Here is a 20,406-nt window from a genome sequence, read left to right as displayed (position 1 = left end):
CCCCCCCACTGCCTCGAGTCATTCAGAAGGTGTCTAAGTACCAGCCTGAGATGTTTTGTGAAAGAGAACGTGAGAACATCAAAGAGAGGAGTCTTCTGTGTCAGAATAGTCTTCTGTCAGTACTCCTCATGCTGTTGGACTAAATGTTCCCTCCACATTATAGCAAATGCAGAATATACAGAATTCTTCTGACCTTGGTGTTGTGCGGATCAGATTGTTTTATTGATAGACAAACTTATCTGGCTGCAACTTACTGATGGCCCGAACAACCTCACTGAAGTGAAGATTAGGTATTTTAACACTGTTTCAATTATGCAGTCATGCAGGAACAATTAGCTGCGGCATTTAGCCAAATACCTAATCAGCAAGTGCTGGCACTTATACACAAACACACAAACACACACACACACTCACACACCGTCCCTGGGTAATAGGCATTTGTTATACAGCATAGAAGAACTCTCTGCAGTGCTGCTACATGTGTTTGAAATTCCCTGCACTCTTCTCCCTTTCTTTCTCTTAAAAACGTTGCACAGGTTTTTATTCTTCTCCTTTGTCATTTCTGCCTCCTCTTTTTGCTCAGTATTCACCTACCAAGCTGTCCCCATCAGGTTTTCCCCTCTGATACTCACCTCTCCTCTCTCACCTCTCCTGTCCCAGAGTCGATGATCCTGTTGGGCTCCATCGAGCGTGCCCAGCTTCAGTCCCTACTCTCCCAGCAGCTCAGTCGCAGCAGACGGCTGGAGTACATCAGGGAGCGAGCTGCTGCTGAGAAGAAACGTCTGTCTGTCGTGTCCAACAGCGACAGTGATGATGGACGGCAGCGAGCCAGTCAGGAGGTCCGTTTCCAGGTGAGAGGCCACCACTAGGAAATGCCGAGATGAAAAGGGTACTAAATTAATGTATTCAAGTGAAAGTACACTTACTCGGTTTAAATTTTATTCAAGTACAAGTAAAGTTACTTGTTTAAAAACCTACTGAAGTAAAAAATAAGACATTAAAAATTTGCTTTGACAGGGTTTCCCCCAGAAAAGAGGCTAAGCCTGGTGGTAGGTGGCAATTTAGTAAAAAAAAAAAAGATTAAAGCTGACAGGAAAGTTGAAAATATGGCTATTTATTATGTGATATTGTAAGATATCTGTCAGATATTTACACAACTACAGTTTTACAAAAAGGCACTTTTGTAATGCTTTTTTAAACAAAAATACAATAAAAATAAATACTAATTGATTGACAAGCCTAGAACATGAAAAACATTTAGAGATGTTACATTTTAATTATTGGTTGGTTAATTCATTTTAGTCAGTGTAATGTATTTATATTATTTCCTGTTTACTTTTGCTTTTTTGTGCTGCCATCTCAATGCTTGTTCGATGATGGAGCGAGCCAATATGCACGTTCAGCACATATTTTCTATATATCGTACAAGGAGCTTCAATATAGACCCTAAAAAAGTGGTCCACAAAGAAGGTGTTGAGAGAAGTTCAAGGATTGCTGCTTTTAGTATAATAACACCAAGCAGAAACAGTCCTGTCTTTACTGATTTAACAGAATAAACAAAGAAAAGAGGGGATCCATAAAAACGTTTTCACATACATTACATTGAAATAGGTTTTTGATTTATTTTGGGGTTTTTATCTTAACAACATTTCTTTCACCTGTCTTGCGCAGGTCATACGTTTGCATGCACATGTCATTCGGTCTCGCGTGCGGGTCTGTACGTAGAGGTTTTGTCCGCTTTGGCGCTTCATATGTCAGTGCGCTCTCCTTGCTCAGCAGGTAAATGAATAGACTCCTCTGCACCACTGCTCCTCTGACTTTGGGAAAAAAAAGGAGTCCATCTTTTGAGCCTTTCTCCATGACATGCTGTATGTTGTAGTAGGTGTTACCGTGTAAAGAGGTAAAGAAAGGTAGTGTTTTTGGGGGTGCGGGTTGAAAAAAACATGTACAAAAAATGATGTATTTTACAATAAACAAGCGGAGCTTAGCCGGACGGCCTGCCAGGCTTATAATACACTGGGAGAAACCCTGCTTTGAGTAAGAGTTATTTAGTTACTTTTTTACAGCAGGAGGGTGTCGTTCCTGCGGTCCACAAAGGACAAGAGGAATGTTTTTTGTTTGTTTGTTTGTCTCAATACAAGCTCTTAAATTAAATAAAAAGTCCCATAATTTCCTCTGAAAGGAGGTTAGGTTTTCAGTGTTGGTTTGTTTGCAAGATAACTTAAAACTAACAAGCAGATTTTGATGAAATTTATGAGAAATGTTGAGGTTGACACAACAAGCAGGTGAATAAATTTTTGTGGTGATCCAGATTTTAAAACAGTGCAAGATACACTATACACTATACGCTCATACGCTCATCTCCTTTCAGATGCATATGAACTTGAGTGCCATCCCATTCCTAATCCATAGGGTTTAATATGATGTTGGCCCACTCTTTGCAGCTATAACAGCTTCAACTCTTCTGTGAATGCTTTCTACAGGTTTAGGAGTGTTTATGGGAATTTTTGACCATTCTTCCAGAAGCTCATCTGTGAGGTCAGACACTGATGTTGGAGGAGAAGGCCTGGCTCACAGTTTTCACTCTAATTCATCCTAAAGGTGTTCTATCAGGTTGAGGTCAGGACTCTGTGCAGGCCAGTCAAGTTCTTCCACACCAAACTCGTTCATCCATGTCTTTATGGACCTTGCTTTGTGCCCTGGTGCACAGTCATGTTGGAACAGGAAGGGGCCATCCCAGACTGTTCCCCTTAAAGCTGGACTTGGTATGCTGAAGCAGTCAGAGTTCCTTTCACTGGAACTAAGGGGCTGAGCCCAGCTCCTAAAAAACAAGCCCACACCATGATCCCCCCTCCACCAAACTTGGCACAGGGCAGTCAGACATGTAACGTTCTCCTGGCAGCAGCCAAACCCAGACTTGTCCATCAGGTTGCCAGATGGAGAGACATGATTTGTCACTCCAGATAACATGTCTCCACTGCTCTAGAGTCCAGTGGCGGCGTGCTTTACATCACTGCCTCCAACGCTTTGCATTGCACTTAGTGATGTAAGGCTTGGATGCAGCTGCTCGGCCATGGAAACCCACTCCATGAAGCTCTCTGAGCACTGTTCTTGTTCTTGAGCTAATCTGAAGGCTACATGAAGTTTAGAGGTCTGCAGTGATTGACTCTGCAGAAAGTTGCCGACCTCTTCGCACTATGTGCTTCGGCATCCGCTGACCCCGCTCCTTCAGTTTACGTGGCCTACCACTTCATGGTACCCATTCTTTCACAAATGTTTGTAAAAACAGCCTGCTCGCCTTGTTGCTTCATTTTATACACCTGTGGCCAGTGATTGGAACACCTGATTCCAATAATTTGGATGGGTGAGTGAATACTTTTGGCAGTATATGTATGTTAGACTTCTGTTAAGATATTCAGGTTTTTAATTTAATTGTCATGAGGTCCTGGTGCTGGATTACCAGAGGACTGGACTACAAAGTAAGGTTAACAGTTTAGCTGCTATGCTCCAGAGCAGGTGATGAGTTCAGTTTCATCTTAAACTGTTAGTAAAAACTGTTTGTCAATTCACTGTTTTTTTTCTTCTCCTAATGAGATCGCAAATGGGAAAATTAGACCAAAAGTTTGATTGACACATTTTATATCATCATACTTTTACCTGCTGTTGTAACATTTTAAACACTACTATCGTTTTTAAAAGTCAGTCAGTGTTCCACATTTAGATGCTGATTAAATATTGGTCTCTTGATTTTCAAATTTAACCACAACGCAATATTTATTCAGCGATATATGCTCATTTTATCATTTAATCTGCAAAATGTAATTTATAGATTCTAATTTTAGGTAAACTCATTTCATCTGACCAGATCTCACTTTTTAAATTAACTTGTATAACTTTCAGCAAACATGAGAAATGTGCTTAAAAACTTGAACACACTCACACTATGCACCTCATGAAGCTGTTAGACTACAGTAAAAAGAATGTGTGCATTGTTCAAAATATTATTATCAGAACTATAATTTAAACTGACCATACAGCCTCTTCAAAATAACTGAACTATCACTTTAACATTCAGCCATCAGTCAGCTGCTGATTCAGTGTGACCTAATAAAATATTTCTGTTCAGAGGATGTTTTTCTGAAAAGATGGGCGCTATGGATTGAGTACATAAAACAAATAAGAATAGATCTTTTTACAACGGGGTTCTGAAGGTCCACCCCAAGGTTTGTTGTTCTACTCGTTTCTCCTTTTCTGCTCACCCATCTTTTGTTTGTCTTTTTCTTTACTATTTTGAAACCTGCATTGTCTTGCTTGCAGTTATGGTTGTATTTATTGTATTTATTTAGTTATGTTGTTCAGACTTTAATGGGTGGTCATTTTACTGCTACATATACTGAGATAAGAAGACTGTAATTACAGTTATAAATAAATAAAATGTTTTTATTTATTTTGAATAAATTCAGTTTTTTTCTTCATTCTGCTGTTAAAAAGATAAAACATCAAGACAATACAGTCTACAGAAATAAATCATGAATTCACTGTGATTTTATTCCCATTTCTTGAATGCTTGCTTGGAAGGTGTTTTCTGTTCCACTGAAAGAGAGTCTGGGAAGAAAATTCTCGGAGGGCAAAATCTTTATTAACCCATCAATAACAGCAGCCTATTAGATCATTTAAGACAACCAAGTTTAATGTAGATCTGTAAATCCGTTCCTGCTAAAATTATTGATTGACCTTTGTCTCTCTCAAATTCTTTTTCATCACACTGCAGTGAATGGCTGAGAAAAACATCCTCAGGTGAGGAACTGGGAGGCAACAATACAGATTTACATTATCTATTTTTAAAGGTTTTTTTTTGTTAATCAGAAACAGAATCACTTTATTGCCATTGCCAGTAAACAAGTTACAGGCTAGGGAATTATTTTGGTGTACTGGTGCAAAGAAAACAAATACAAATGAATAAGGAAACAATGAAACAAGACATAAATTAAAGTGTACACGTGCATTATGGCAGGTAGATAAAGTGGCTGTGTCGTACTAGAGTTAATTATCTGTTGTTCAGCAGTTTAGTGGCAGAGGGAAAGAAGCTGTTCATGTGGCAGGAAGTTCTGGTCCGGATGGACCGTAGTCTTTTGCCTGAGGGGAGAGGATTAAACAGGCTGTGTTCAGGGTGGGTGGGGTCAGCTGTAATTCGACCTGCTCGTCCTAAAGTCCTGGAGGAGTGCAGGTCCTGTACAGGTCGGAGGTTGCAGCCGATCACCCTCTCGGCGGAGCGCACAACGCGTTGCAGTCTCTGTTTGTCCCTGCTCGTGGCCCCAGTGAACCACACGGTGATGGAGGTGGCGAGGATGGACTCAATGACAGCTGTGTAAAACTTCACCATCAGCTCAGCTGGCATTTTGAGTTTCCTCAGCTGTCGTAAGAAGAACATCCTCTGCTGTGCTTTCTTGATGATGGAGCTGATGGTCGGCTCCCACTTGAGGTCCTGGGTGATGGTGATACCCAGGAAGCGGAAGGAGTCCACAGTAGCGATGGTGAGGTCCTTGATAACAAGAGGGCGTGGTCGGTCTATGGCTTTCCTGAAGTCCACAATTAACTCCACCGTCTTCTGGGTGTTAAGCTCCAGGTTGTTTGAGCTGCACCAAGACACCAGCCGATCCACCTCCGTCCTGTAAGCAGACTCGTCCCCGTCCGAGATCAGACCGATGACAGTGGTGTCGTCCGCAAACTTAATCAGTTTTACAGACTCATGGCTGGAGGTGCAGCAGCTGGTGTAGAGGGAGGAGAGCAGAGGTGAAAGTATGCAGCCCATCAGGTTATTCTGCAGTACTTTATTATCTACATAAGGACGCAGTAAATTTATTTGGAACTGCATTTTATAACACAAAGAGTCCACAAGCTTCTATGTTGAAAGAGTAAATGAGATGTTGAGTCTTTATCTACTTTAATCCACAATACTTAGTGGCCTAACATTGTATTTAATGCAGAGCTGAAGCCAGATTTTCTCTCCCACTTCAGAAAGTCGTTAATGTAACTAAGCAAAAAAATAATAATTTTTTAGGTGTGCCAGCATGAAAAGTCACTCATAAAATTTTTACATCAAGGCCAACCTGAGATGCAGACTTTTTGCTTTTAACTCTTGTTGGCTTTTTTTCTTACCTTGGGTGCAATTCGTTGTAGGTTTTCTGTTTTGCTCTGTTGTCTACGTCTCATCTCACTGCTGAAAGGACATCTATTTGTCTAATGAGCCAGTTGTCTGAACAGTGGATTTTTAAGGCATGATCAGGTTGTTTGAGTGCTGTGTCTTATCTCTGTTTGTGTCACAGATCTCTACTGAGGAGTCCTCCTTCAGTCCAACCCGTCCAGCTGGCCAGAAACCCCTCAAACCTGCTCTGAAAAGACCCTCTGTCGTGGAGAGACCCACTGAACTACCCACCAGTAAGAAATCTTAGAAGTTATTGTTTTTTCCTTTTGAGGGGACCACGATTGCCCATATCAAAATAACCCATACAGTGACTGTTAAGACAAAACTACAATGACAGCAAAGCGAGCATATCTCCAAATCACTGCTATTTCTTTTAAGCACTTCTCTTGAATGTCTCTTAATCAGACAGCTGACTGGCTGGTTTTAAGTGGTTCAGTCCCAATACAAGCAGTGTATGAACTTGACTCACCTTTCCAAAAATAAGTCAAACTTCTTTGCCTTGACCTTCTTTCAGCAGTTCTTTCTTCCAGTTCTGTTGATAAACTTGTTGTACAAAATGTTCATGTTGAGCCAAATGATTGAAATATTCTTGTTTTATCAACTTCAACTAGTGTCATTGCTTTTTGCAGATGATGTGATACTGTTGGTCTGGTCAAGCTTTAGCAATCACTGCTTGCAGCCAGCATGAGAATTAGTACATTCAAACCCAAGTCTTGTCCTATCTTGGACACTCAGGCAAAGACTAGGAGAGAGCTGTGAACTGATCACCGACTGATACAAGTGTGAAGCGGCTGGAATAAGAGTCAGCTCTGCTAAGTCTGAAGCCTTGGTTCTCAAATGGGAAAAAAGTGGAATGCTTCCTTTTAGGTCGGGACTTAGTATTTGCCTCAAGTAGATCATGAGTGACAGCAGGATGGAGTTGGAGATGGATTCACATATTGGGGGCTCATTCACAGTAATGGGAGCATTGCTCTGGTCCGTCATGGTGTAGAAGGAGCTGAGCTGACAGGGAAACCTCTTGATTTACTCATCCAATTTTGTTCCAAAACTCACCTATGGTCATGAGTTGTGGATTATAACGCTAACTTTACTTAACAAGATCCTGGTTCCAAGCAGCTGAAATGAGCCTATTCTGGCTTGTTTCAGCTTCAGAGTGGCTTGGCTCAGCCTTAGGGCCAAGAGTGCTGTCAGCTGGGGGGAGCTTGTAGTTGAGCCACTCTCCCTCCACATCAAGAGTCAGCTCAGGTGACTTGGGCATCTACTTAGGATGCCTGCTGAGCCCATCCTTCTGGAGGTTTAACGGGTACACTCTCTCTGGTTTACACCGAGAGAAGACCCTGGGGTGGACACAGAACCCACCAGAGTCTATCCTCTCTGGCCTGGGATTGCACCCCAGGAGTAGATGAAGAGTATCACTGGGAAGAGGTCCTAAGAGTCCTAAGTCAGAAAGGGTAGATTGCTGATTCTAGGTTGAGAATACTTTTCTGGCGCAATAAAAGGGTGTTAAGCATTTTAGTGTATTGAGTAGTGAAACAAAATGGGAAGTTGACAGATTGGGCTTAGCTTTCACAACAGTCTCTTCTAAAAAAAAAAAAATACATGAACTAAAGGGCAAAGATGTTGATTTGCAAGTTGATTGACTTACCAACTCTGATGGATTGTGATTGTGTAAATGAGATTGCAAATATAAGCCGTTGAAATAAGCTTCCTTTAAAGTGACTGGATTCTTGGGGACAGGGGGAGGAGCTTAAAGAGCCAGGATGGGCTCAGAGTAGAGCCACTGCTTCTCCACATTGAAAAGAGCCAGTTGAGATAATTGGGGCATTTGGTCAGGGTGCCCTCTGATTGCCTGTAAGGTGGGGGTGGGGGGTTGTTTAAGATATGTGCCAGTGGGGGAAAGCCTCGGAGCTGATCCAGGACTTGCTGGATAGGTTATATCTTATGATTGGTAGGGGAACATCGTGTCTCTCAAGTGGAGTTGAAAAAGGTAGCTGGGGAGAGGGAGGTATAAAGATCTCTGCTCAGTTTGTTGTCTCAACAGCTTGGTCCTAGATGAAAGTTTAAAAATTAATAGATGGATGATTAAATTGCTTTTTCAGGTTTTTGTTATTTGAATAACTTTAAATGAAAATCATATTCCTGGTAAATGATCAGAGGTTGGGTTTATGTGACGTGTAGGCAAGGTTTCCCCCAGAAAAGAGGCTAAGCCCGGAGGTAGATAGCTGTTCGCCGGCCGATCACCGGCCGACTGTGATTTAGTAAAAAAAAAAAGATTAAAGTTAACAGGAAAGTTGAAAATATGGCTATTTATTATGTGATATTGTAAGATATTTGTGACAAATATTTACACAACTAGTTTCACAAAAAAGCGCTTTTGAAATACTTTTTTTAAACAAAAATACAAATAAAATAATACTAATTGTTCGCACTTAATTTGAATCCTAATTTAAGTCACATTTACAAATAAAGTAAACTACCATAAATGGAAAAGTGCAAACAAAGCACCAACACACGTCTCACTTCCAGGCCAATGAATAACAACAGAGAACTCTGAAAAACAGACAGATGCTGGACTGTACTGTGCTTTTTGTGGCACAGGCTGCATGTTGAATCAGCATATCTAATGCTGAATTTAATAGCATCATTTTACTGTTAAACAAGGATAATATTTTCACTAAGTACAAAACATGCTTAGCATATTCGGTCTTATGAAGACACCCGCTGAATTTTAGCTCAACTAACCATTTTTGGTTAAACCCGCTGATATTTATTGCTGTGGCTCTGACAACCTGCTAACTCCAGGTAGCTGAAGGAGGCTCGGCCTCAGGGCTCATTAGAGTCCTGCAGGGCTCCGTGCACAGCATGTGGACCTGAGCGCGTGGTGGAGGCATTTATACTTGGTGCTTACGTCGGTGCAGTATTCTCCGAAAAGACGGGGGGCAGTACGCTACGTAACCAGTGGAAATACGGTAAAAAGAGAGCAGATGGTTGTCACATCAAACATGGCTGCAGGTATTCAGGAGGAAGAGCTGTTGTGTGTCTGGCTGTGATACAGAGAGGATGTTTAAACTTAAAGCATTCAGTTTGACTTTCATTTATTTATTTGCTTTAGTTGTGATTCACCCATCATAGAACTAATATTTCTTCCCTCTGTGGTCTATAAACTCTCCTTTTTATCGGCTGCAGCAGTAATCTCCTTCCACGAGTTTTAAACAGTTTGATTATCTTTGTGATCTCTCACAGAGAGATCATAGAAATGCTGATACAGGCGAACCAGCTCCTCTAAAGAGCCAAAACCGTCCATTTTGAATGGAGCACAGCGCGCACGGTCCGCGCTTGGTTACAAAAATTGGGAGGTGCACGACCACACGACATGACACGACAGGGGACCTTCGCACAGGGGCGGGGACAGCATGATTGCGTCACTGTTGGCACGCGCACCCCGCATGGCGATCGACGCATAGATTTATACTTTTGGGGGTTGGGGTGAAAAAAAATGTGTATAAAAAATGATGTATTTTACAATAAACAAGCGGAGCTTAGCCTGGCGATGGTGGAGGGAAAGAATATAATACACTGGGGGAAACCCTGCGTGTAGGGCAAATGACGAGAGTTTTTAAATAAACAACACAGTTGCTGCTTCGCTAACAGTTAAATATGTGGCACTACAATGAGCAATGATATGGCATAACTAGAAGAAGCCTAAAACTATTAAAGCAAGTAAATAAAATGAAATGCTTAATGTATTTGATTTAATATTAGATAAATCTATGTGTGTAAATTAACATTTTGCAGAAATTGAAACATCCTTTCAGTTGAGTTTGCCTTTTGTGACCGGAACTCTATCTGACATGGGTTTAGAGACTTTGTCTTTGTCTTACAGGTCCACATGATCATTCAAGCATTGCACTAAAGAACCTGTTCTGCTCCAGTCCAGACGCAGAAGCCCTTGAGGTGAGAGCACCACATTCTCAAATACAGGCAACAAGAGCACCATCACACGTACTGTACAAACTCATGCACCCACACAGTGACTCACATTCTATCAATCACACGTTACACACACCCACACAGTCCTATCTCTCACATACAGTTCTTCACGCTCTACAGTACAGTACCTCCCACTCAAACAGACACTCACACAGAATCTCAAGCAGCCTCAATATAAAACCTACTTTACTCAATCTTGTATCTTTTTAGGAAAAATGCTTTCCTTCTGCATCAGCCTGCTAAGGCCTCATTTCATTAAAGCATTTTCCCAGCAGTGCTGTAAAGTTAGGAATGCCAAACTGGCATTGCTGAAGTTTATTTCTTTCTTTCTATATTTGCAAATGCAAACTGACACTGAGGTTTTTAACATTATGTGCTTGTCTCTGGTACTCTGAAAGAAAAACAACAATGTGGAGAGCCTGGTGTCTCCTGGGCTCAGGAGGTCATCCAAACGAGTCCGGATATCTGTTGTGGTAAGAGCCACTGTTCTGGGCTACCCACAAGCCTGGAATCCACTCTGCAACAGGTCCATCAGAAAATTGACCAATTGTCACGCAGCCATTCCATTTCAGGGCTAATCCCAAATGCAGATGGACTGTAATCTGAGCCGAGCTCAACCAAAGCTGTGCCAACAATTGTAGATCATCCTTTTTTTTTTTTAATCCAACCTGTAACCTGACCACTGACCTTTCACGGTCTTTAACTTCTGCCATTGTAGACTTGAGTATAGATTCATCCAACTTAACCAGTTTCCATCGGTCTGTTGGTCAGGAGAAGGTATACAGAATACTTGACCACTAAAATACCAGTACTGCCTATAGCACATACTTTTTAAGGTATTATTCCAGTCATATTTTTATTTACGTATTGCAAAGTTTACCCAAACGTAACGCCCAAATTTAATGTTGTTGTTCTTCACAGCATCTGTTTCTTCAGTTTGTGAGCTTTATTAGAAATAGGACAGTATGTTTATATGTTCAGAGCATAAACATCCCACATCTAACCATGTATATTATTACAACTAATTATAACAAGTATTTTTAATCAGTTTGAGTGGTAAAAAATCAAAAAGTGAAATATGTGGGATGAATCTTACTGCTTAATTTATGTATGTTTTTAAACAAGAACATTGCTCTTAAACATGACAATAAATGTGACCAAATTAACCAAACAGCTAGATTTCATCTGTTGTTCTTGGACAGGTGTCACAAAGTAATCCTGCTCCAACCTCCTCCTAAACATTTTTAGTCAAATAAATGTCACTTAGCAAAATGTCAAATATTCTTATCATCTCCTATCTAGATATAGTTAGTTATTGAACATCAGAAATGAATAAAAGGGAAAAATTGCAGAAAATTCAGTGATTGGACAACATTTGAGCCTTTTATTGTGGACATCTTTTGTGCTGTGGAGCAGTGTAGCTGGCATTCAGTGGGTTTCTCCAGGAAAAACAGAAAGACATTTTCTGCAGTGTGGTAAAGTTGTGGTCAAGTCTTCTGCTTTGCTGACATTTTTCAATCAAGCATGCTGTCAGTCATCATTTGTGTCACAAGAGGTGTCCAATCAGTGACTGACTCCCAAAGCAGAGCACCCTGTTCTTGGAGTGACTCCCTTCCACCCTAAATAAAAACAAATCCTTTTCATCTATTGTAACCAATTTAAAAATAATTTTGGGCATGTATTTAATCATTGACAGAAAGAAAGAAGAGCTAAGTCAGATGAAATTTTTTTGTCCAAGTTGATAATCACGACATGGACATCATGTCTTTTCATTAAGATCAGACACATATGTTACTATTAGTTCTCCTGCAACTGAATCAGTTGCAATGATGATGCCTAAAAAGTACAGTAAAATCTAAAATTATTATTACAAACTGGAATGTCGCATGTGGTCCAATTGCTCACAAACCGTTGCATGTCAGTAAGTGAAATCAACCTCTGGTTATGAATTGAGACAAATGATTTCGCCACACCAGAATACTCAGGTCTGCATGACAATCAGACAACTTCAATTTCTAAAAATCTAAAACTCAACTATCACACGATCTTGCATTCAGACAGAATTTACATTTGTGCATATGTTTCTACTCATCACATATAATTTTGTTCACTAGGAGCCACCACCTGGCCTCAAGGGTTTCTCTGGGGTGAGAACATTTATTCTTCAAACCACAAATTTATTTTTAGTCCACTATTGAAAGGCATCGGCAGAGATGGTATGCAGTATATCTGCTGAGATTTGTGCACATTGCAAATGTGTTGGAACTGAAATCACTTAGTTTAAAAAAGCTCATGATAAGTTTTGCAATAACTGAGTAAAATCTACTAATAAACAAGCCAGTGTTTGTGTTAAAATGCTGTTTTCTAGAAAATCTGCTTATTACATTTCATACGAGATATATTTGCCTTTGTGTTATGTGAAGTCTTAGTGAGAGAGTGATGTAAGTTGCTGTGTATTTAACTCTTACAACTGAGTGAGAGATGGTACTGGCCACCACTGTCTCATAGAACATCCACAGCATGCTGCTGCAAATGTTAAAAGATCTGAGTCTGTGCAGGAAGTACAGTTGACTCTAACCCTTTTTATATGTAGCCAGCAAATTCCTTGACCAGTTCAGCTTATTGCTTACTAATTAAGTCCACCACCAGTTCTTTGGTTTTGCTGATGTGAGCTTCAACTGATTTAGTTTAAGAGTCAAAAAGATGGTTCACCATCTCCCTACATTCAGACTCATCACCATTCCTTATACTGCCAACTACTGCAGAGTCTGAAGATTTCTGTAGGTGGCTGCCCTGTGTACATAGTGAAGAGACTGATAGGTCTGTCCCTTGTGAAGTTCTCATGCTACCCAGCACTGTGTCAGACACAGAGCCTTGTAGTCCTGCATATTGAGGCCTACCAGTCAAATAAGTCCTAATCCAAGATCCCAGGAGCAGGCCTACCTGCATCCGAGACAGTTTCCACTCTAGCACAGCTGGCTGGATAGTATTAAGAGTACCTGTGCAGCACACAGCAGAGCAGAGAGGCCCATGTCTTCAGTACCTGATGCCATCTGGGCCTATTGCCCTGAAAGAATGAAGACTATAAATCTACAGGTCTGGTCTATGATACTAGGTTTAAGGTTGTAGGTACCCTCAAAGTTTAAACTCTAAATGATCTCTAAAATTTAACTTTAGGTGTTTCTTTCAATTCCTTTTTTTCTTGTATGTTCTTTACTCAAAATTGGATCCATTGGACAAGATCTGCTATTTCAGTCAAGTTGGAACATTTTAAATTTGAAACACTCAGATGTGCTTCCTGCTTACAGAGATCTCATCTTTGAAATATTCACTTAGAAAAGGAGGATTGTACTGATTGTGCATTTAGTGATGCTGTATCTTGTTAATACATGCTATTATGCTGTTTTCGCTTCATAGCTATTGTCTGCCCACCAGATTTTCTTGGTTACAACACAAAACAACGATGATTCATTGTAGTATGTGGTTCAGCTGCATTTGTTCACAGTTCCTGTGTGTATTTCAGAGATTGAAAAGAAAACTTACTTCTAAATTTACAAAATCAAGCATCTGTTAAGTACCAATAGTTAAACATAATTAAAAAAGTTACCTATATTGGATAGATTATATAATCAATCGATACCTTTGTTGTAAATCTGCAGCTAGGATACCAGATCTAGAAGTTTGCTACAGATTTTGAAAAAACATTCCTCAGCGTCACCTCATTGTAGTTTAAATGATGAAATTCCAAGTGAAAGAGCTCCATCAGCGCAGTTATTGAGGTCTGTTTAATCATTAAACGGCTCTGTGGTGTTATTTCATCATTTATTGTATCTATTGCCTCAGGCTCTGTGTGATAAAACCTTGATATGTAGCTGATAATATACTGTGAATAGATTAGTTGACATGTCAGGAAAAAAAGTGATTGTGTTTATCAGTCCTGCACGAATTCCTTCAATCTATACAACCTTAGCATCACAGGGAATTTTCTTATATGCAGTTCTGCTCTGTAATGAATTCCTCCCTAACTATGAATTTTACCTGGGTGCCTGTCAGGCATAAAGCTGCCCTTTTTTAATGCCAGCTCTTTGCAGTGTCCCCTACACGAGTTGTTCAGGTGGCAGGCCAAAACCACAACTATTAGTGATTACTCAACGCTTGACTAATCTTGCAAATTCTAAATCTAATTTCATTGTTACTTTAACTTCAGGAGGCAAATTAGTGATGTCTGTGAGATTTTGTGCTCGACTCATATTTTGTTCATTATTGATGGACATCAGTTAGTCTTCCTGAAGTCCAGTGAGTGAGGTTTACCCCTGTGAAGCGTACTGTATGGCCAGTGTTTACAGATGATGGTGAATTACACAAGTGAATCTTTGGAGGTGATGTGTGGGCTCAGAAGCAAGTTAATCATTTCTGGTTTTTAGTGAGAAAAATTGTAAAGAACCTTTGTTTCAGACATAAAAGTATGGCTTTACAGTAAACAGGGGTTATTACATTTACCAATGATTCCTGTGATAATCTTGCCTGTGTTTTGCCATGCCATGCCTCTTGCTAATCATCATCATTCTCGTCACCTGTGTCCTCAGTTAATTACCTCTCCTACACCTGGGCTGGGCCCTATATATTCTCCGTCTCTACTCTCCTCCAGTGCCAGATTATGAAAGCCCAACAGCAAGTAATTCTCCAGCGTTCACGGACTGACTTCTTGTGCCTCGACCCTGCTCTTGCCTTTCGGATTTTTCCCCACGCCTTGCCCCTGTCCGATACTTGCTGGTTTTCGGATTTCTGGACATCGACCCCTGCCTGTGACCTGGATTTGGATTTCTCGCCTGCCCCACTGGTACCGTTGCTTGACTCTGGATCTCCCGGCTTCGACCCCCGCCCGTCTGACCAAGAGTTAAGTTCAGCTCCCACGGCCTACCTTTCGGAGACGCTAGTTCTCACATCCGTTCCTGGACTTCGTTCTGCCGCTACCCTGCAAGGATCGTGTCTCGGTTCTCCCCACACCATCATCCAGGTCAGTGTAACCTTCTCAGTCTGTGGTTACTTCCTGGTTTACGTGAGGATAACGAAACCATCTTGTCTCTTCTCGCGGCGATCTGAGGCCCTCCTGCTACGCTTTGCATTCACCTCGCTGTTCAATAAAGACAAGTTAACTGTCGACTCCTGTGTTTGGGTTGAAATTTCGGGTCCGCAATCCGACTCTTGTCAGATTCCTCCTGGTTAGTTAGTTATTAGGGTTGGATGATTGGACAAATATATTGGCTATTGAAGTAATTTGTTATTTTCCCTTTTGTTTTAGCTAGTTTAACTAAGTTTGACCTGTTAAAATAAAAGTAAAACCCGGTCATGCTGTACCACACCTTGATCTTGTGAAATCTGACTCATTCCTCAAACTTTTTTTCAGGTGTTGGCTCAGCCACGGATGGACACCTGCTGAGTGGCTGTAGAACACTGATGTGGTTTAATGCTCAGCAAAAATTTGGATCTTTTATTTAATTTAGCAACAATTTGAATATAAAATACAATCAAACTGGCATGGTGCAATTTTAAAAACTTGTGGTAAAAGAAACGTTTGCTCTAAAAACAAATCACAAGTATCACAGTTTATAGTAATGTAGACAGCTGCATAAAGAACTACAAAATGAACAATCGTCAACTCCTGTGTTCTTTAAAACAATTTCTTATTGGCTCTAAATTAGAAATATGACTCTGTTTTTGTTTTTAAGCTCAACCAATAGTTAAGACATAAATACTGCAGCTTTGCCCTGTTGCAAAGCTGCAGTATTTTAATTTATAAGACATTTAACAGATAACATCCATATATAATAAAATAGTCCAGCATTTCTTTTACCAACCATGCAAAATGAAGCCACACAGCAGAATTTCTTCATGAATCAACGTGTGGTTAATAAACTCAGTGATGTGTCACAGCTGCTGTTTTACAATCAACTATCAGCTGTTAAACAAAGACCCCCCAACAAATTAACAAATTAAACCCCATGCTTGTTGTATTTGTTACAGTCGTATGTAAAATTCTGTTGCAGTTTTCTCCTGCACCCTGTGCAGCTCAGATCTGTGATTTCTCACTTTGTGCCAGACCAGAGGCACTGCTGGTGAGGCTTGAGGCTTGCAGCTCAGAGACATCAAATCAGATTTTTAAATGTCATTTTTCGTGCTGCATTAAGGTTAATAAAGCCATGCTCAGGTAACATTCCTAACTGAACTGTCTGTGGTGACACTTTACCTCTGAGATCACACTCCTCTCCTCTGTGTTATCACTGGCCCCAGCTTATCAGGAAAATAAGGTATTTAGAGCCATTATCTTGCAGGTTCCAACTTAAAAAAAAAGTTGTGCGTTGGGCGATGTATTTGAGGTTACCCCCATGTCTGTTCTCAGTGTGAATAATGCTTCCTGGGCTGATATTAAGATCTAAAGAGCTGGTTGTTCAGATCTGGTATAATTCTTGTTTGAAGTTTTGAGTAACTCCTTGTTTTAAAATGAAATTAAAATTAAATTCTTGACTTTGTTTCCACAGTTGTACAGAGAAAGAAGATTGCCCATCTTGTCTTTCATTTTTTATTATTAAAAGGAAAGGAAAAAGAAAGTTTGAACACCCTTTCTCAAATATACTGCCGATGGTTGGTTTTTGAATTGACAGTGGACATTTTAAAAAAACAAGCCTATTGCCCAACTTCTTCAGTTAGTTAAACCCTGCAGCAGTGGATAGATCAGTACTTCTCACATCACCTTTTAACAGCTCCTTCATCACAGTTCTTCTGTCGTTCTTTTTTTGCATCCTCCATGTCACTCTCTGCAAAGACCCTACTTCTGTGTTTGTAGCTCAATCTGTGGTCTATGATCACCTCCCCTCCATTGTTCCATTCAGGCAGTGAAATATTGATGCAGGGTAAAAGATTTCAGCGGCTTGTTGCATAGAAATGATTCCCTGTTCCTCCTTTCTGATTTTTCTCATCATTTTTCCTTCCACTTTTGCATTCCCACCATGCTTTATTTATAATAGCTTCTGGGTTATTTATTTCTATTTTTTTAGCTCTCCAACTTTATTTCTTTTTTCTTCTTTTGCTTTCTCTGAATTTCTGGACACGTGTGCTCCTTTCCTTCTTGATATGCTGCATTGAAGTGTTGGTGAAGGAACATGTCCTTTTTGCACCTAAGTTAGGTTTGCTTACATGTAAGGAATTCACACATAATTACTTTACCTAAATTACAACCTTGATTTGTTGTTTGCTCTTCATTGCATGAAATCAATTGATAAACCTAAAAGTCTGTTAACTGTGTGGAACCTAAGTATTTTTATAATAAACATTCATGTTGTCATTGATCATCTTTGACAACAGTTACAACAAATATTTCAATTTTTAATTACATTTATTGACAGAGCAGCACAGTATAAACCTTGTTGCTTGATGTAATTGAAAGGTAAAGCTGACTATAACAGTAAAAAGGTAAAAAAATAAGTTGGACAAAGTTACTTTAAGTAAGCATCTTGAGTAGGAAAAAGCAGGATTGTACAACTTTTTTTGATATGTTTATCCAACACTATAATAAAAATAAGTTGGTGAAGCATAGAGATAATGAGCTAAGTCCCTGTGACATCTGGAGTCTCCAACTGTTGAGCCTGATTGCACTCAGCTCAGTGTATTTGCTTTCCAGCTACACAAACCTCAGGAAGTTCCATTATAAATGCAGCTTATGCCAAAAAAGTGGAAGCTTCTTTCTCTCTGCTGTTTTAAACTTTTAACATTTATTTTCATTCTGTCAGCACAGAGATAAGAATTAATAGTTTGGGTTCCTGAACCAGATGTTTATGTGGCTTTGCCTAATTAGTCTTTACTAAATGGAAGTTTTCACTCCAACCAAAATAAGAGTTTGCTCCACACAAATTGGTTGTTATAGAGAGTCTGGTACTTATCAAAGGGAGTATCTCACTGGACTGCAACTGTCAACAGTTTATTTAGCAACAGGTACCTGCATCCGGACGGAGGCAAACTAAACTCAGTCAATGAAAAACCATGGAGTGTCCAGGAGCTGCCAGAGCCAGTCGGGCCTTTTTCACTGCCCTCTCTTTGTGTAGGTCAGTCAGGTTCTGTAGGGTTGTGCCAGCAATGTTGCTGCACATTCTTACAATCCCTACGTTTTTCCTGTTATTAGATGTCAAAAGTCCAAATTTGTCTGCAATTTGACACTTGCACAGGAGTTCTCCTCTGACAGAAAATATCTGAGGCTGAAGCCCTCAATGTCTATGGATAAAGATTGTTCAGATAATAAATGGTAATTATTGGAAAAACTGGTCGAAATCTCATTTCAAAAGTGTATTCCAATAGATTAAATCATTAACGTGATGGTGGCTTGCAAGGTGGTTCCAAAGCAGACCAAGGTGGGTAATGTATAATGTGGGCGGAGGTGGAAAACAAAAATAATGTGCACAACCCATAATTCAGTTACTACTGTTAACGCAAGTCATGCAGACAAAAGTAAGTAAGATTTTCAAAAACTTACCATGCAAAACTGACATACAGCTTGCTGGTCACAAACACTTCAATGAGATTGCAGCTGAAAGTTTGCAAACTTTTTTGCAGTTTTGAGTTGCAAATTAGTCTCCAACAGTTGCAGCCCAGTAAAATACTTCCTTGAATTTATGTTTCTTCAAAGGTGTTTCAAATCAAGTTGCAGTGTGAAAAAAATGTATTTGAATGGTCATTGCAGGGTCTTTGTGAGGTCTTCAAGCATATATTGGGAATGCAGTGAGCTCTCTATTACATGTGACAAAGAAGAAATTTAAGCATGCACAAAACTTCCTTAGCAAGGTCATAGTGGCTTATGATTGTGGTGGCAGTGCATCAGGTACTTGTGTGAAGACCTGTGGCAGTTGTGGCACGTACACACCAAAAAAGGGCTTGCACACACTGGCTCATCTAACATGGGATATCCATGGCTGTACCATCATTCGAGTATGAAGAGATTCTATTGTGCAAGGCTTAGGGGTGTAACGAGGTCTTGTGTAATCTAACTGGGGGGAAAAGACTGATGATTTTGTCTGGTGAAATAATCATTGAAGGTGCCTCCACCTCAATAAAATTGTGTGGCAGCAGTTGACAAACTTGCCAGGCAGTAGACCATGCAGCACGTCACTCAAGCCATGTTGTGAAGACTGCTTCCTCTGCACTTACTGACATGGAAAAGTCTCTGTGGTGCATTCATTTCAAACAGAACAGGTTTAGTACAGAGTTTGCATGGGATTTGTCGACTTTGAAGCAGAGAAAATTACGCTTGAACCTCTTGTTAATCCATTTCAGTTGAGAGTAGCAGAGCTGATTGAAATTAAAGGCGAGGTGAAGGTGAAAAACAAAATCTGACTGTGCCGTTCACTCAGTCCTGGCAAGCTGTTCAATTATCTGTTCACCAGTGTCACCAACTTCTTTGTGTGATCAAAAAAATAAAAACTCAAAGCAGTTTCACTCTGTCCACTTCAGTCAATCCTCATAATTTTCAGAGTTTTATTTTATTCAAGTTTTGTAGTTTCTCTTGTATTTTTAAGGGAAAATGCTTGTAGCTGTTTGGATTTTCGATTCTGGATTTTTAAGCTGTTTTAATTGGCTGTGGTAAAATGTTTTCATTAGAAACAAGTGAAAAATAGTGACTAAAACAGAATCCTAAAAGTTTAAAAACAAAGCAAGTGTACATTTATTCTGCAGTGGAAGACCACTCTATTCTAGAAGCCGATTGCTCAGTTTGCACAGCACCAATTTTGAGTAAAACTGTAGCTTTTCTGCTGTGGTTTAGCCGTTCGTGTGCATCATCATCATCATCATCAACTTTCTTTATAAAGCGTTTTAACACCTGCAATAGCTGAAACAAAGTGCGGAACGTGAGTAATAAATAAGATCAAAGAAAGCATAAAATTAAAGTGACAAAGCTAAGTACATGATAATGAATTTAAAAAACAATAAAACAACGCAGTTGAACAGATAAAACAAATACAAGTAAAAATTAAAGCTGCAAGCAGCGTTGGACGGCCCTCGCAGCTCAGCGCCGCTTCGGCCTATGGCGACCGCGGGAACTCTGGCGACCGCCCTCTACGCTGTGGCGCGCTTCCCGCGCACTTCCCGCGCCCTCCACTAGGTGGCGCTCTGGGAAAACTTCCGAAATCGCCTTCAGTCCGGATAGTTACGACTACTGTGGCATG

At 40.1% G+C, this 20,406-nt stretch overlaps 1 protein-coding gene across 5 annotated transcripts in view; it reads left to right on the top strand.

Annotated features, from left to right (window-relative positions):
• The window catches only part of clcn2b (chloride channel, voltage-sensitive 2b), a 204,581-nt gene that overhangs the window by 158,576 nt on the left and 25,599 nt on the right, over positions 1-20,406 (top strand). For 2 of the 5 annotated variants that reach the window (XM_017436967.3, XM_017436969.3), the window contains 5 exons: positions 661-851; positions 6,327-6,438; positions 10,089-10,159; positions 10,594-10,668; positions 12,310-12,342. In XM_017436967.3, coding sequence (XP_017292456.1) covers positions 661-851; positions 6,327-6,438; positions 10,089-10,159; positions 10,594-10,668; positions 12,310-12,342 — 482 coding nt within the window. The remainder of the gene's footprint in view (positions 1-660; positions 852-6,326; positions 6,439-10,088; positions 10,160-10,593; positions 10,669-12,309; positions 12,343-20,406) is intronic. The other 3 variants (XM_017436968.3, XM_017436971.3, XM_017436972.3) reach the window with 2 other exon arrangements.

This window comes from Kryptolebias marmoratus, linkage group LG2, assembly GCF_001649575.2.
Source record: "Kryptolebias marmoratus isolate JLee-2015 linkage group LG2, ASM164957v2, whole genome shotgun sequence".
NCBI classification, from domain to species: Eukaryota; Metazoa; Chordata; class Actinopteri; order Cyprinodontiformes; family Rivulidae; genus Kryptolebias; species Kryptolebias marmoratus.
Note: the sequence above shows the minus strand (reverse complement) of the source record. Positions and strands in the feature narration are given on the sequence as shown.